The following is a 15,310-nucleotide window of genomic DNA, read 5'->3' on the forward strand; positions in this document are numbered from 1 at the left end:
CAGGAATCTAAGCTACTTGCCCCTCGTGGGGCACGGCAGATGCCACAGCCTAGTATACTTTTCACTACGCGACACCGCTAATAGGAACTTCGCACGGGTCTTAAATATCACGAGGAAAGAAGAGAGAAAAACAAGTCTGAATGATGGTGATATGATTGATAAATCAGCAGAAAGTTTCGTCCACTTCCAGGCTTAAAACATGAAGATGGTACAATCAGCCATGGGATAGTAGGATCACATATCCACTGGCAACAATTTTTTCCCTGCTGTGAAAATGAGCGAACCGCTCATATGATACTAAAATGCCTAAAGTAAAACATCGCTTAGATCGGTCTCGGGTCTATTTGCGTGCTCCTCCCCACTAATGCCGAATCCTCTACTACTAGCACGATAAAGGCCAAAGCCAAAACTTCACGTTGGGTCACAGATTTTCCAACATCTACTATATGAAAAAGCCAATTGGACAATTCTAAGACACATGGCAGTTGCTCCAGTGCTATTCGCCATCTTATCTATTCCGCCACCATATGGTACATGTACGCGTGGTCCTGGACGTCCGTCGGCACCCCGCTTCCTCAAATCGCGCGGGGTTAGGCCTTGAATTAATCGAGCTTCCATTGGCCATCTCTATATGCGCGTATCGACTTGGATCGTGTTGGCGACAAAGCGGTTGCGGGAAACACCGGACATTCAAGTTGGCGCTACTGGATCGCGTTATCTTGTCAGGTGCTGACGCAACAACGCGACCAGGGGATATCATCGGCAAAGAATCTCCACCCTCCGTTCATGCGAAAAGACAGAGAAATTGAAAAAGATATGTCTCTAAAGGTAAAAAAAAAAATCAGGAAACTCATGGTGAATGTGCCGATGAAGCATCATGGTACTCTTATACTTACTTCGTGAGTGGATTAAGCTGCCCTAATTATTCCTCGAGGAGCACAACATGAGCCCTTCACCATGCGACATAACGAAAGTTGGAACCAGGATTTTAACGTAGTAGCGCTAGAGCTAGAGAGGAAAGGCCGGTCTTGATTGAGATGCGACCAAGCTGTTTTCCGGAATGCTACACCACCCCTGTGTCGCACTAATTAATTAACCATAGGATAGGAAAGGTTCTCCCCGACGCAATCTATGTCTCTGTGGCGGGGCGATGGAAAACACAAAGAGCTACCAAGTCTTCCGAGCGCGATGGCTAATTTGTTAGTTGGATTGTACCACGAAGCTATCGTCTTTACTTGGGCCTTGTGTCTGGCATTGGCGTGAAGCCCTTGCCACATACAGAAATCCTTAAAAGGCTGGTTCTCCCCCGACCAGTATGGCAATTTGAATGAACGATCAAACGCTGGGCGAGACTTTCTACATATTGAGCACGACACAGGATGGCCTCAACCATAGCCGTCTCGTCCGAAAAGGACAGTGACCTTTCTGTCTCCGAACCGGTCACACTGGACGAAAAGACCGCTGTCAATGTGCTTTCTGGGAAAAAGGATGTCAAGGCCGATGAGGAAGACACCGGCCTTGAAAGTGACCGCAACAGCGACAATGTTGTTATCATCACCGGTGCTGACGCTTCCGCTCACTTGATACCACTACGGGATGATTTCGATAATGTCTTGACTTTTCGGAGTATCATCATTGCGTCGGGCTTGGCTTGTTTTCAAGCAGTAATGAACCAAATTTATCAAGTAAGGCGATCAATTGATTATTAGACTTTTCAAAGCAACTAATATGAGACTTATTTCCAGTTCAAACCAACTCTTATTACCATCCAGGGGACTTTTATTGTTCTCATTTCCTACTTTGTGGGCAATGCGTGGGCTAAATTACTCCCGCGAGGTGAAAAATTCGAGACAAGATGGAGGGCTAAAAACGGCCAAGGAAAACTGCCAAAATGGATTTTGTTTCTCAAATTCATTAATTCTGGTCCTTGGTCGTTGAAAGAACATTCTATTGCCGCGATCACTGCTACCTCGGCCTCGAATGTTTCTTCTGTCTCCCAGGTATGGGCTGCTCAGGACCTGTTTTACGATATTCCCATCAGTGCGGCCACCGTCATTCTGAGCACCATCTCGATTGGTCTTTTCGGCTATGGCTTATGTGGAATCATGCGCCCTATTGCTGTCTGGCATACCGAGGCCGTATATTGGAGTACCTTGCCCACCGTCAAGACGCTCCAGGGACTTCACTGGCAACAAGTGAAAAATTCAAAGCCGCTCAGATATTTCTGGTATGCTTTTGCCGGGATGTCTGTGTATGAAATCTTCCCGGCCTATATATTTCCATGGTTAAACTCCATATCTATTCCGGTGCGTGGTCTTGTGATTATTTCGGAGCTTATGGGTCTCACTCACTAATTCGTCGGTTACAGTGTCTGGCCGCGCAGAAAGCCACAGGTAGCACGGCCGAAGTTTTGACTAACCTTTTCGGCGGCGCTACCAATAACGAAGGTCTTGGTCTCTTTTCTATTTCGCTTGACTGGCAATATGTAAGAAACCTTGCTGTTGATTTGCCAAGTTGTTTTTGAAAGCTAACATTCAAAGCTCACATCCTTCCAAACTTCCCTTCCATTGAAACTACAACTTCATCAAATGGTCGGACTTGGTGCTTGCTTTGTCGCCATGCTTGGAATTTATTATGGCAATGGATGGAACTCGAGATCACTCCCTTTTATGTCAACAAGGCTTCTCAACGCCAATGGAACAGCATACCCCGTCAGCACTGTATTCCCAGGCGGTGTACTTGACGAGGCTGCGTTGTTGGAACAAGGGCTTCCCAAGCTAACGGGAACATTTGCGTTTGCAATGTTCATGGCAAATGCTGCTGTAAGAACCGCCAAAGTACTTTGTTCACAGTGGAAGCTAATAAAAACGATAGATCGGCGCCTTGATCGTTCATTGTATTTTGTTCTGGGGAAGTGATATTAAACGAGCATACAAAAGCGCCAGGGAAGGAAGATTCGACGATCGGCATCATGACCACATGGCAAAGCATTACAAGGAGACACCATGGTGGTGGTATATCATTGTACTTGTCGGCAGCTTTATCCTGGGCCTCATTGTGGTTCTGAAAGAGAACATTACCCTGCCAGTCTGGGCTTACATTGTTTCGTTGGTTGTGGGAATCATCATTGCCCCATTCGTGAGTGATCTAGTCAATTAATTTATGGCCTTTGACTGACTGTTTATAGAGTGTCATTCTTTACTCTCGCTACGGCAACGGTATTGCGACAAACAACATTTCAAAGATGTTGGCAGGCTTGATGCTTCCCGGTCGTCCAATTGGCAATATGTATTTTGCAGCCTGGTCACATAACGTTATCACGAACGCTGTCAATCTTTCAAATGACCTCAAGATGGGAGAATACCGTAAGTAGTAGTACTACTACTGGTGGATATGCTACTATGCGGCCAAATGTTCCCCAATGCTGACAGGTAATTTAGTCAAGATTCCCCCTCGCATAATGTTCCTCACTCAAATGTATGGAACTATTCTCGGTGGGTTCATCAACTACGCAGTGATGATCTCTATCGTGGGAAGCAACCGAGAGCTCCTCGCCGATGGCAACGGAAATTCTTCCTGGAGCGGTGCAACCAGCCAGGCTTACAACACCAATGCCGCTTCTTGGGCACTTGCTCCGTATCTGTATAGATCTGGTGCTCCCTACTCCATGGTGCCAATTGGTGTGGCCATCGGAGGTGCCGCCGTCATCGTTCATCGTCTCTTCTACCAGGTACTCGAGCTCCGCGACCCACCCTCGCGATCTTATACTAACAAAAATTAGTTCGTTCCGAAAATCGGCAATTTCGACGTTGCTGATATTAACATGGCACAATTCATCCAATACGCAGGTAAGTCAAAATAATAATAAAATGGTTGCTGCGAGGCGCAGCTCGTTGACTTCCGGCTGGCCCGCACGCACGCACGCAACCCTCCCCTCAATATCAAGCTAACAATTTTTCTGCGAAAGGATACATTCCCTATAATCAGTCGCAGGCATGCGTGCTACTTACGTGGATTGTTTCTGGGCTTTACGTGCAGTTCTATCTGCGGAACTACAAGCCGAGGATCTTCAAGGATTACTCATATCTGGTTACTGGTGCGTTTGATGGCGCCAGTTTAACCGTTCTGTTCATCCTTTCATTTGCAGTATTTGGCGCTGGCGGGCCGAGCAGGCCAATGCCGTCCTGGTGGGGGAACAATTCCTCGGGGAATTATGATTGGTGCCCAACGTCAGATTAGGGTTCGGTGGGACTTGTGGGGGATATTATGTAGTCACGTGGATGATGGACTTCAACTTGCCATAATTAGATACCTTGCTGCAATAGTAGATTCAAAATAATAATGAGCTTGTTTCCAAAGTGATACTACTACTGGTATGTTGCCAGGTTTGTTTATATTGAATTATTCAACCCACGGACTTCGATGTTAGTTCTGGGTGGCTTCGGTTGTAGTTGCGATTCGCTGATCTCAACCGGGCAGGATCACGTTCGATCTTTGATTTTTATAGGACTGAGATAATATTCAAGTTCATTTTATTCGATTCTATTTTCGATAACCATTTTTCAGTCACCTTGAAACTCTGCGGAACTGAAGCAAATCAAGTTACTCACGAGTGGGTGGTGTTCAAGCGTCGTAAAATTACTAGAATCACCTATGCAAATTTGGACACTGATTATTCCATCGTGCAAGTCGCTTTGAAATAGCTATAAGGGGGATTTGGGGCCAAGAGATACTTGACTGGTGTTAGCATGTCACTACTTCCTAGCAGGGTATATCAGTGTCGGGGACATGAACATTATTCTACTTAGCACCTACCCAATCATATTCTCAGTACTCTGATATTTTTTCGATTAAGCAATTTGTATGGATAGGATAGTTTTACTAAGGGCGGGAGGTCTTGAAGGTTTCACTTGGTCAATTGCACACTGTGGTGGTGGATGCTCAACGTCAACCTTGGAATACTTGATCAGCCGATAAATTGTTGTTGTTCATCAGTCAACAGAAAACAAATAAGATAACAATGACAAACATCAACAAGAATACCCAAGCCTCAGGGGAGCAAGAAAAACATATCAGTCAAGGTACACCGCCCTTCGCCCTTGGCTACCGAGCCCCAAGGACCGCCCGTGCGTGTCCCACCCTCGAAGCCCGCAGGGCCTCCCTCAGGTTACTAGCCACGGTCTCCCCGGATCCTTTGATATCTCAGTCCAGTCCTGAAAGTGAGCCAATGCATTCAGAAACAGCAGACTTTCCAATTCTGATAGGATGTCCAGGCTTCTTTTATTTCTGCTCCGTTCTTGTCCGTTGATTCCTCCCATACCGAGTGCCCACCGAGACCAGCCTTGTCCTCCAACGGCCGTGGAGACGCGCTGGAAAGATTCTGGCGGGAATGCACAAAACTGAAACGAACGTAGCGTTGAAAAGCACTTGAGCGCACGCGGATTGCACTTTTTCGACTTTTCATTCATATCTCGATCATTTCTACGGTGGTGCACGCAGATTGCGCATTTCTGCTGGCCTTTATCTCCTCCAGTCTTGCGCTCTGTCGCCCGTGCGGGCAGGACAGCTTCGGCGCGAAGGCGTTGCAGAGCTTTAAAATTTTTGGGAAACACGGGGTCGATTGCCGCTACGATTTGGTTCCCGGGGAATTGTCAGGATTCTGGATGAATCCAGTGCAATGGTTCCATGATATAGTTACCAAATCTCGATTTGAATACTTGAAATCAAATGAAATGAAATATCATTGGCCCACGAGATTCATTCGCTATCTGGAATCCAATACCAACATGGATCTATCAAAGAAAACGCATATTCTGTTCATACAATAACTTCATCGTCATCCGCTCCAAGCTGCTCCCCGTCCTCATCCGCCGGTGTCTCATCATCGACGACCATCGCCCCATCACCCATTGCCTTCACCTTGGCTTGGGTCATCTCGAACACGTACTGACCCAGATGTTCGACGCTTTCCATAGGAGTGCCCTCAATCTCGGCGTCCAGCGCTCGCGTGGTGGGGAACATCTCGCCAGGGGCAAGCATCAGCTTATCCGGGCGCTGCAGGAGTCGATCGAAGGCCGGCTTGAGCTCGTAGCAGGATTCGAAGACCTCGCGGCGACCGAGGATGTACATGCCCAGTCTAGCGCGGGATAGTGCGACGGTGAGGCGGCGGACGTCACGCAGGTATCCCACGGTGCGTGTACGGGTCAAGGAAAGAATTATGTCTGCAAAAGATATTAGCAAGAGGGGTATTGGTAGCAGGAAACGGGGGGCGATCTTACAGTCATTCTGTTCGCCTTGGTATCTGTCCACAGTAGTCACGATCTTCGGCATGCCGAACATGGAATTCTTCGCGCAGCGGTGTTTCAATACATCCTTAATCAGCGCCGTCTGTCCAGCGTAGGTAGCGAGAATCGAGATCTTCGACGCCGGGTAACCCAGCAAGCGCATGTACTGGTACAAAGCCACGGCGTACTCGGCCTCACCCAGGTTTTGGATGAAGTGAGGCGTTGGCTCCCGCTCGCCATTGCCCTGATAGTCGGGGACATTGATGAACTGGTAGTCGAACTTGAATCCTGGGTTAGCCAGCTTGAACTCCTCGGCCTCGACGGCAGGAAGGTCTCCGAGCTCGGGGTATCTCCAGCGGAAAAGCTCGGCGATACTTGGTCGGGCACGGCCTTGCTTGTCCAGTGTGATGAGGGGCACACCCAGGCGCGCCAGGCGTAGGAAGAGAGACTGCTCGAAGTGTGCGTACTGGCGGAATGCCATGTTCTGAATGACGGGGGGAATTTTGGAAGTGGTCTCCGCACATGACAACTCGCTTGAGCGGAGGCTCGCCGTGCTCGTTCTTCATGTTCTGCAGAGCGGATGGGATGAAGCTTTCAATCTCGGTGATCTGCGCGGCTTCTTCCATGACAACGTTATCGTAATGGAAGCCCAGGTCGGCGATCTCTTGGCGACGCATAGCTGCGTGGGTGGAGGTCATGGCGATAACTCGGGCCTCCTTGATGAGGAGGTAGTTGGCCTTATCGCGGGGTTGACGCAGAATCTCAAAGGGTCGGATATCTTCGAGCTCAGAGAAGATCCTTTCAATGTGTCGTTGACAGCCAGAGGCAATGTCCAAGAGCGTGTCCTTGGGAGCAGCAGCATCGAACAAAGGTTGAGGGGCATTTGAGAAATATTCGTGGAATGGGAAAGCGGTGATCATGTCCTCGTTCGAGATGTCTGCCTTCGTTTGGTCCCAGAACTTGGCCCATGCAGGCTGGACATAAACTGTGTTGAAGTAACCTGCAGTTTCGCAAGAGTTTCCGTGTGCGCCTTCGGCCTGAAGAGATGCTGCTAGTCGCATCACTTCTGAAAGATAATGGTTCCGGTTATCAAGGAATGATTCGACCCGTCCAAACTTGCTAAAATTGGAATCAGTGTCCAGTTCTTCCTCGCCGTGACCCAATCGCAACAGATGACGTTTGTCGATGTCAAGGGCGGTGATCTTTTGGAAGAGCTGGTTAAGGGCCTGGTTACTGTGTGCAATGAGAAGCGTTCGCTCGTTGGGGAAATTATGATAAAGGTTGTTGATTATTTGAGTGGCGACATCGGTCTTGCCAGTTCCAGGGGGGCCAACAATGACAGTGAGTCCCGGTTGTGTACCAGAAGCAATTGCTTCCACCTGGGCTGGGGTGAACCGCACAGTATTGAGTTTGGGTGCATCAACAGGGTAAGGCCCCGGGTTGGGCGGCTTGTAGGATGAGACACGCAAGGTGCTAGAAACCCCAGTCGGCTCGGCTTGTTCTTTCCGGCGTTTCTTTGAGGGAGCTTCAGCTGGCACTGGTTCACTTTCAACAGTTTCAAGAACATAAGGAGGTCCAAAACTCGAAGACTCGGCTCCAGAAGGCTCGATAGACCTGCCAGGGAAACTTTCGACAAGATGAGCCCAGTCGAGGAATGTATCTTGGAAGTCAATGGATTGGAGTTTGTTGGAAAGTTGTGAATATTGGGCGCCAGAGGGATCGCCGTACCCGAGGAAGATGTCCTGGAGCCAAGACGGGAGTGCAACGTCAGAGACGATGAGCTTCTGCATAGTGTCTAGGATAGACTTGAAGTTGTTTTCCCGACCCTTTCTCCGAGCAACCACGTTAATCAAGGGATAGACATCGGGCTTTCCTTGCGCTTGGCGGTCCTTGTCCGCTTTAAACGCGGATGCTTCTAAATTGACTAGCAGTCGACGCACCCGCGGACGGGAGTTGTGCCCATTTGACTGACCAGAGACTGGCTGACGCAGCTGACGGCCTTGCTCATCAAGAACCTGCACAATCTCTGCCGTTCGAAGATATGTCATGTGAGGACCCTCGGCATTCTCATCATTTGCGTGTCGAGAGGGTGAAGATGGCTGAACTGCCAGAAGATAGATAACATCGTCCGGGCGAAGGCCTTCCCACTCTTTGCGGATGTGATCTGCCAATCTGCCCACCTCAATGGCAATTTCGGCACGAATAAAGGCAGGGTTGGGAGAGCCGACCTTCGCGGGAGCAACTTCAATAATAGCGGGCTTTTCGACGGGGATGGCCATGCGGGAGAATCCTTCAAATTTCAAGCTTCCATCGCGGTTTGCGCGGGGCTGCATACGCTTCACGACCGATTCCATGTCCTTGCGGATTTGGAAAAAGGCCTCCGATCGGTAGAGAAGGAATGAGCGCCAAAGAAAATCACCAATGCTCAAATATTGCAAGTTCAGCTTCGGGATGGCGAGAGGCCTTGAACCATCGTAGGACTCGTTCCTCAGCAGCGCTGGGTCATATAGATCGGTTTCGGTGGGCACAATGCTCAGCTTAGAGGTAGCCTCCTGGAACGAAGGCTTACGCTCGTAGAAAGAAGCAAGCACCTCCGTGTAGAACCTTGTGTCTGGAATGATACCGCAAGATTTGGGATAGGTAGTTCGGAATCCAAGAAGGGAGCAAAGACTCTCAAGCTCCGCTTCACTCAATGAAGAAAGTTGTCCCTCCAGCTCGGACCGCTGTTCGATAGAACCAAGATTGGATAAGGCGAGGATCATCAACTTGTCCTTAAAATGCTTCATGGAGGTTCTCTGGAGCCGCGCCAGCTGTTGGCAATGACGATCATAGACTGCTTGCGGGGCAAGGGCCTCGCCGGAATAATCATCAATGGCGAAGTTGACAAAATGTCCTAGGAGGTTGTAGAAATCACGGAGAAGGGCGTTCTCAGGTCCTTGATACTGCTGTGAAAGACGAATGGCGGGCATAATGTTAAGGTCCTTAAGCAGCGTATTCACATAGCGTCGAGTTGGAAGCTGGCTAAGGAGATCAACCAGAAGCTCCAAGAATCGCTCACAGTACTGCAAATTTTCAGACTGTTCCTTTTCTGAGCCATTCATCCTCCGCAGGAAATCGAGCAGCATCGTATACAGCCAAGATCGCTCGAATCGCATCTTCGCTTGAGTTGGCTCATCCCCAGCATCATATCGCTTGCCAGCGGCCCTCCACGCTTTCTTGAGCGCTGGGAATTGCGCAACGAGATTCTCTCGGGCGTCCTCGCTGGCCAGATTGTGCCAAATCGAAATCGAAACGAGCGGGGCGCATTCTTTCCGGATCAGGACGTTCTCGAGGGATTGAAAGGCGCCGATAATGAATGAGATGATTGACAGGCGTGACTGAGTCGGCAGTGAAGGATCGATGCTCATTGACAGGATTCGATGAAATAGAGTCGAGAAGTCGTCGCCGCGGTCCGAGAAAATGTCTGTTTTCAACGTTAGCCTTTGCTTCGTCCCACACGCTGTCGCGTCCACTTACCCCATATCGGCAGATGCTCGCGGTGTTTCACGCTCACAATAAGCGCAATCAAGAGAACATGGTGGTTAGAAGCATCCTCCGTGTACGTTGGCCACAGAAACCTGCGATCACGTTAGCCCTGCGGGGATAAAGCATCAACTGTCAAGCGCGGACAACATACTTCTCTAAGACATTCAGATTCTCCAGAATTAACAGCGATCGATTAGTGAAGCCCTCGGCCTCCAATGGATCCCACAATTGCTTCTTGATCACGTCTGGCTTGACCTTGCGAACCTTGACGTCCAACCAATGTGTCTTGGCTAGCTTCAGCCACGGGCTATCCTCACGGAAATCCACCACTGTTGGCCGCGCTTCGAGACTTTGCGCCATCACCGCACTCAATTTTCCCTTGTTCTGATGAACGAGGGCTGGTCAAGGGCGTGAGGGGAAATCTGCGACGGGATTGAAGTTGCGGCGCGAAGCTGGGGGAGCTTTTTCGGTCAGTCTTGGCGTTCTTCTCCGCCGAGCCGCAACCGCAACTCTTCCTTGGGGTGAACTACCTTCTCTCTTTCTGTGCCTCTCAATCCACCCCCCTCCCCCCTCTCTTTCGCAAAACACCCTTTGGACCAGGCTTTTTCTTCTCGGGAAGATGGCCCCCCCTCGAAACAGATGCGGTTCGTGTTTACAAGGGGCTGGTCGACCGTCTCTTGGACCGCGCAGTTCAGGTCAAGCCTGACGGTCAGATTGAGCCCCCGTTGACCGAAACGCTTCTAGGCAAGGCAATCTGGGAAGCCCCAGAGGGTGAGGAACAAAAAGCTGTGCAGCAATTGAATCAGCAGACGCGACTTGCTGCGGTGGAAATTGCTTTTCGGGAGAAGTTCTATCGCATTCTGGTAAGAAAGGGTCTTTGACGCGACAGGCAGCTTGGAATATCAGCTAACCGGAGCTTTCCTACGATAGGCTTCTACTTCGATCGATAACCCTGATTTCATTCACATCTGGAATCTACTCGATATCGTCTCTATCTTTTCCGACAATGGTCAGTCCCTAGATCTATCAATTGTACCTCACCGGCACTGCTAACGCCGTATACAGAGCAATGCGAACCTGGACTGATCTTCTGGCTCATCGAGGAATTACTGGACAGTCAAACTATCGATGGATGTCGTACAGTCTTCGATTATCTCGAGTCGCGCCGAGAAAGGAATATCAAGGTATGTCTCCGGCGATCCAACATTTGGTGTTGATCCAGTCTATTCCTGTGCTGACCTACGTGAAGAAACACTTCAAACAGAAAAGCTTGGTCATCCTCAGATCCTGCAACGAATTGCTCCGCCGACTGTCACGCGCAGAAGATACCGTGTTCTGTGGACGAGTCTTCATATTCCTCTTCCAGAGCTTTCCGCTTGGCGATAAGAGTTCGGTCAATCTACGGGGCGAGTTTCACACCGAAAATGTCACCACATACGACGATATTCCGAATCCGACGGCGGGCAACGATGACGATGATACCACAATGACCGAAGGCAACGAAGATTCTACAACGGAGGGTCAGGGAGAGGGGGTTTCCCCGGCTGGCAATCGCGAACCTGGGGCGTCATCATCGCAGATCCCCAAGGTGGTGGTTTCTGGGGGGAGAGAAAAGAAGGCAAAAGAGCCTGTTGACCTCGATGCTCTGTACCCCATCTTTTGGAGTCTGCAATCCTATTTCTCCTCACCGACCAAGACGTTTGACTCGGAACGCTTTGCCAAGTTCAAGACTGGGCTGGAAGCTACGCTGTCTGCCTTCAAAAATATTAACACCGACCTGGAGAATCAAAAATCACAACGATCTTCCGAAGAAACTCGCAATCCGAACAAGCGCAAACGCGTTGCGGACGATACTGAGGTCGGCACCAGCTTTAATCCCAAATATCTCACCAGCCGTGACCTCTTCGACCTCGAAATCAGCGATATGGCGTTCAGGCGGCACATACTTGTTCAAGCTCTCATCCTTCTCGACTTCATGTTGTCTCTCACGCCCAAGGCCAAATCTCGATCAGCTGATCTAACAAATAAATCCGTTCTATATGGCTTTGTATTGAGCGAGGAGGATACGAAATGGGCTGCCAGCATGAGAACGGCCATTGAAGGATATCTTCGTCAAGGCAATGGAGGAAACTTTTACTATCGCATGGTCGACACTGTTCTATCTCGTGACAAGAATTGGGCGCGGTGGAAGGCTGAAGGCTGCCCGCCAATCGAAAAGCCGGCCGTGACGATACCGGAATATTTGTCTGCCCGTGATCAAGCAACTAAAACATATGCTGATAAGCGGATTCGTCCCTCGCCAATGGGATCATTGGACTTCAAGTTTCTCTCCGACGGCGAGGCCCTGGCTAATATTGAGCGGCTCAAAGAATCAGATCGAATCTCAGTACCCGCCGCAGACGCTTTGATGATGAGCATGCTGGACGACGACATGGATATTGATATGGCACAATCTCAAGATGACAAGGATGCTGCCTTGAGATCCAAATCTAGCAAGACCTGGCGCATCCTTCGTCTATCTGCAAAGACCAAGCTGGCGGCTTTCGATCGAATTGAGGATGGCAAGAACCTCAAAGCTCTATTTGAAAGCGCCACAGCGCCTACCGAAACCCCACAGCCCACGGAAGCCGCCGAAGATTCCCCCGACCTCGCCAAGGAAATCTCGCACGGTGGTGACGGTGCTCAAGATACGCCAGCCCCGGATGCATCGGAGGTTCCTGATGAGGAAATCAGCGTTCTCGCCACCGAGGAGGCACACGAAGAAGATCAGAAGGAAATGGCTGCCCCTGATGAAAGCATGGGCATCGAAGCCGAAGCCGCCGCGTCTAGTGCGGCTTCCGGAGATAATCCCAAAGAGGAGCCGGCAAGCTGACGGCAAACCGGCTTTGGCGCATGCGAAAGTTTTGGCAGGATGCATACATATTGCCTTTGCCCCTTTCCCATTCTTCTTAGTGCGGAGCAATACCCGCAACGGGTATCGCTTAGCGGACAGGGCTCATCGCATCCACCAGGTCCAAAGGCCCGGGTCCCTGCGGAGAGTTTCCTATTGTACTGAGGATCACGGATCTGCAGCTGTGATGCATCAACTTCAATATCGGCGACACGAGCGGCGGTAATTAACCGATGACCGGTACATCTTGCGTGTGCAGAAAACCTGCTTTGACAGGAAGGTTTTGCGATATTTCATACTTTTCCTTGATTGCTGGCTAGCCACGCATTGCACAGCAATCGTCGACTGCTGGATGGGATATATGCAGTGGATCGCTAGGTGAACCATAGCAGTTGCAAAAGTCCCCGCCCAACAGGCTACAATGATTTCCTCTGTCGATCAACGGCGCACATCGGACCATGTCTAGCAATATGGTAGCATTTTCGAGATTTTGATGTCTCTGATCTCTGGGGCTTAGCGAGGCAGTGAAGTTAGTCTGTGGGCTCAACGGCGATCAACAGAAACTAGTAGCCACGGATAGAAAAAATAATATTCCCAACCTTCAAACCCAAATCGGGCCCGGTAGAACTAGTACCGAAAAGCGACCAGGGGCAGAAGAAATGCTGAATTAGCTACCGACGTGGGGACTAGGGATTTTATTACTGGCTGATCGACAACTCTATTGAAGGTGAAAAGAGGTTCCTGCATGAAATCTACGTATTTTTGTTAGTATTTTGCCCGACCAGGATATCACGCCCTATCCTCCGTATCTTCATTCTCTCAAAAATACTCCGTACACCCTTTTGGATTGTAAGAAGAAAAATTAAAGCCCCTCCCTAAATCCCATTCAAGTAATAACCTCGGGCCCGAAAAATCCTTTGCCCCTGAGACTAGGACGAAAAACAAAACTAAAAAACCCAGTGGAAAGGCCGGAGCGTCACAGCCACGTTTCAGTTTCACACGCCCCCATCCCGACTAACAGGGCAATGGGACGAGTTCGGCGTCTGAGGATCTCACATCACAAGGGCAAAAATGAGATTAGGGGAGCAAGTGGACTCCAAACTCCTGTTTTGGCCCCCGAGCCTACTGCACAATGCCTTTCTGGTTCATTGCGAATGTGAATCAGAGCACTGGCATGTGAAGGTCTGCGAAGGGCGTTGGAAATATGATGATTCGTGCCACAACTATTTACAGCGTACCGATATAGGAAGACTCACTACTCTGCATTACCTAGATATCGGCCCTCGGTATGAGTGGAGGTTCCGAGCAAGCCCCAAGTTCGTACGATTCTTCTCGAAAGAAAGAAAAACTGCGACGCACTGTTCGCATGGAGGTGCCTCGCAGGGAATCCACAAGCAACGGTCCACTCGGTGGTGTCGGAGTCTCGCAAGACTCCACTAGTGGAGCAATTTTCCGCTATCGTCTGAGATCAGGAGAGACTTTGTCTGTGCTGTGCAAAGTTCCTCTGATCTAATGCACTGACCACTTCCATCTTAAGCATACTAGAGTAGTATGTACTCCGTAAAGTACAGTTCAATAGTCAATGGCAAAGGTACTCCGTACCGAAGGCTGTGTTTTGCCAAGGGCGCCCTGGGAACTATAGCTTGCATGTGTGTCGCCAAAATTCGAAAATCAATAGTCTCGGAGGGAATGCTTGTTTGACCGTTAGCACCGCATCATCTTATCTTTTCGCCTGTCCCAGTGGAATGTGCCCTCTCCAATCCATGGAAACGCGGCGAAGCCGACCTGTCAACCCGAATTTCGAGACTAGGGCCCGGTCTGGAAAAAATGGGAGGTGGTTGGATCCATTTATTCGACCTCGTGTACCGCGGTACCGGAAGTCTCGGTAGTATCAAAAGCATGAAAATTCCATTGTATACTCTTGTCCGGGGTCTGCTCAGAACCTCTTTTTGTTTTTGTGATCTGCAGGGCACAACATCTCATCGGCCAATTTTGCCGCCGAGAGAAGCCTATAAGGACCAACAGCAGCTAAGCCGTACGGATTATTCCGTAGTGAGTGGCCTAGCACCATGTAGCGATCGGCTTGCGTCACCCTCCGGCGGTTTCGTCTCAGCGCGATGACGACGTGCATGCACGCGATACGAAATGAAGGAGTGGTCCCATCTTGGCGGCGAAGCACCCGAGATTAAAGTTGCGCTGCGATCGATGCTGCGATCGGATTCCCCGCAGTTGTTCTGGAACAGTGCAAGTACGGAGTACCTCCTCCGTGTATACCCAGTCTCCCTCCCTCCGTTGGTGAGCTCGGGGACGGTGTGGCTGGTCTGACAGCGAGGGACCCCCCCCCCCCCCCCCACCAACGCCACTCTGACCATGGAATGCCGTGAGGAGTTGTGCTCTTCTTTCGTGTTCTCTTTTGTTTTTCCTTCTGCCGATGTGGCAAGGACCGCGTCATGATCACCTGAAGTGGAAAATGACAGAGAAGCACTCGCAAGGTTGTGTCTGCGATCGACGGTGGTTTCGGCCGTAGAGGGGCTCGCTGTGCACTGTGATTCGGGATAGGGGCCAACGGTTCCGAGTTTTCTCCTCCGAAACCCGTGCGAGGCGAGGCGAG

General features: G+C 50.0%; 3 protein-coding genes across 3 annotated transcripts; 2 read left to right on the top strand and 1 right to left on the bottom strand.

The window, feature by feature from the left end:
- Positions 1–1,379: 1,379 nt before the first annotated feature.
- On the top strand, positions 1,380–4,239 carry N7533_002006 (OPT family oligopeptide transporter; the record flags this gene model as incomplete). Its single annotated transcript, XM_057098656.1, has 9 exons — positions 1,380–1,685; positions 1,746–2,306; positions 2,369–2,485; positions 2,541–2,822; positions 2,875–3,138; positions 3,188–3,365; positions 3,441–3,730; positions 3,782–3,848; positions 3,968–4,239. 9 exons carry the CDS (start codon positions 1,380–1,382, stop codon positions 4,237–4,239), a joined length of 2,337 nt encoding a protein of 778 aa, XP_056963792.1.
- A 1,578-nt stretch (positions 4,240–5,817) lies between these two features.
- N7533_002007 (RNA helicase aquarius) lies at positions 5,818–10,169 on the bottom strand (the record flags this gene model as incomplete). The annotated part of the gene is made up of 5 exons (XM_057098657.1): positions 5,818–6,221; positions 6,279–6,768; positions 6,812–9,747; positions 9,801–9,901; positions 9,961–10,169. 5 exons carry the CDS (start codon positions 10,167–10,169, stop codon positions 5,818–5,820), a joined length of 4,140 nt encoding a protein of 1,379 aa, XP_056963793.1.
- A 242-nt stretch (positions 10,170–10,411) lies between these two features.
- N7533_002008 (THO complex subunit THO1/HPR1) lies at positions 10,412–12,681 on the top strand (the record flags this gene model as incomplete). Its single annotated transcript, XM_057098658.1, has 4 exons — positions 10,412–10,672; positions 10,740–10,818; positions 10,875–10,993; positions 11,074–12,681. Coding segments are annotated over 4 exons (2,067 nt in total), but the record flags the coding sequence as incomplete, so codon positions are not given.
- Between the last annotated feature and the right edge of the window lie 2,629 nt (positions 12,682–15,310).

Source organism: Penicillium manginii (assembly GCF_028828005.1).
Source record: "Penicillium manginii strain IBT 31320 chromosome Unknown utg000002l:1.0-5564898.0:1.0-5567710.0, whole genome shotgun sequence".
In the NCBI taxonomy this organism is placed as follows: Eukaryota; Fungi; Ascomycota; class Eurotiomycetes; order Eurotiales; family Aspergillaceae; genus Penicillium; species Penicillium manginii.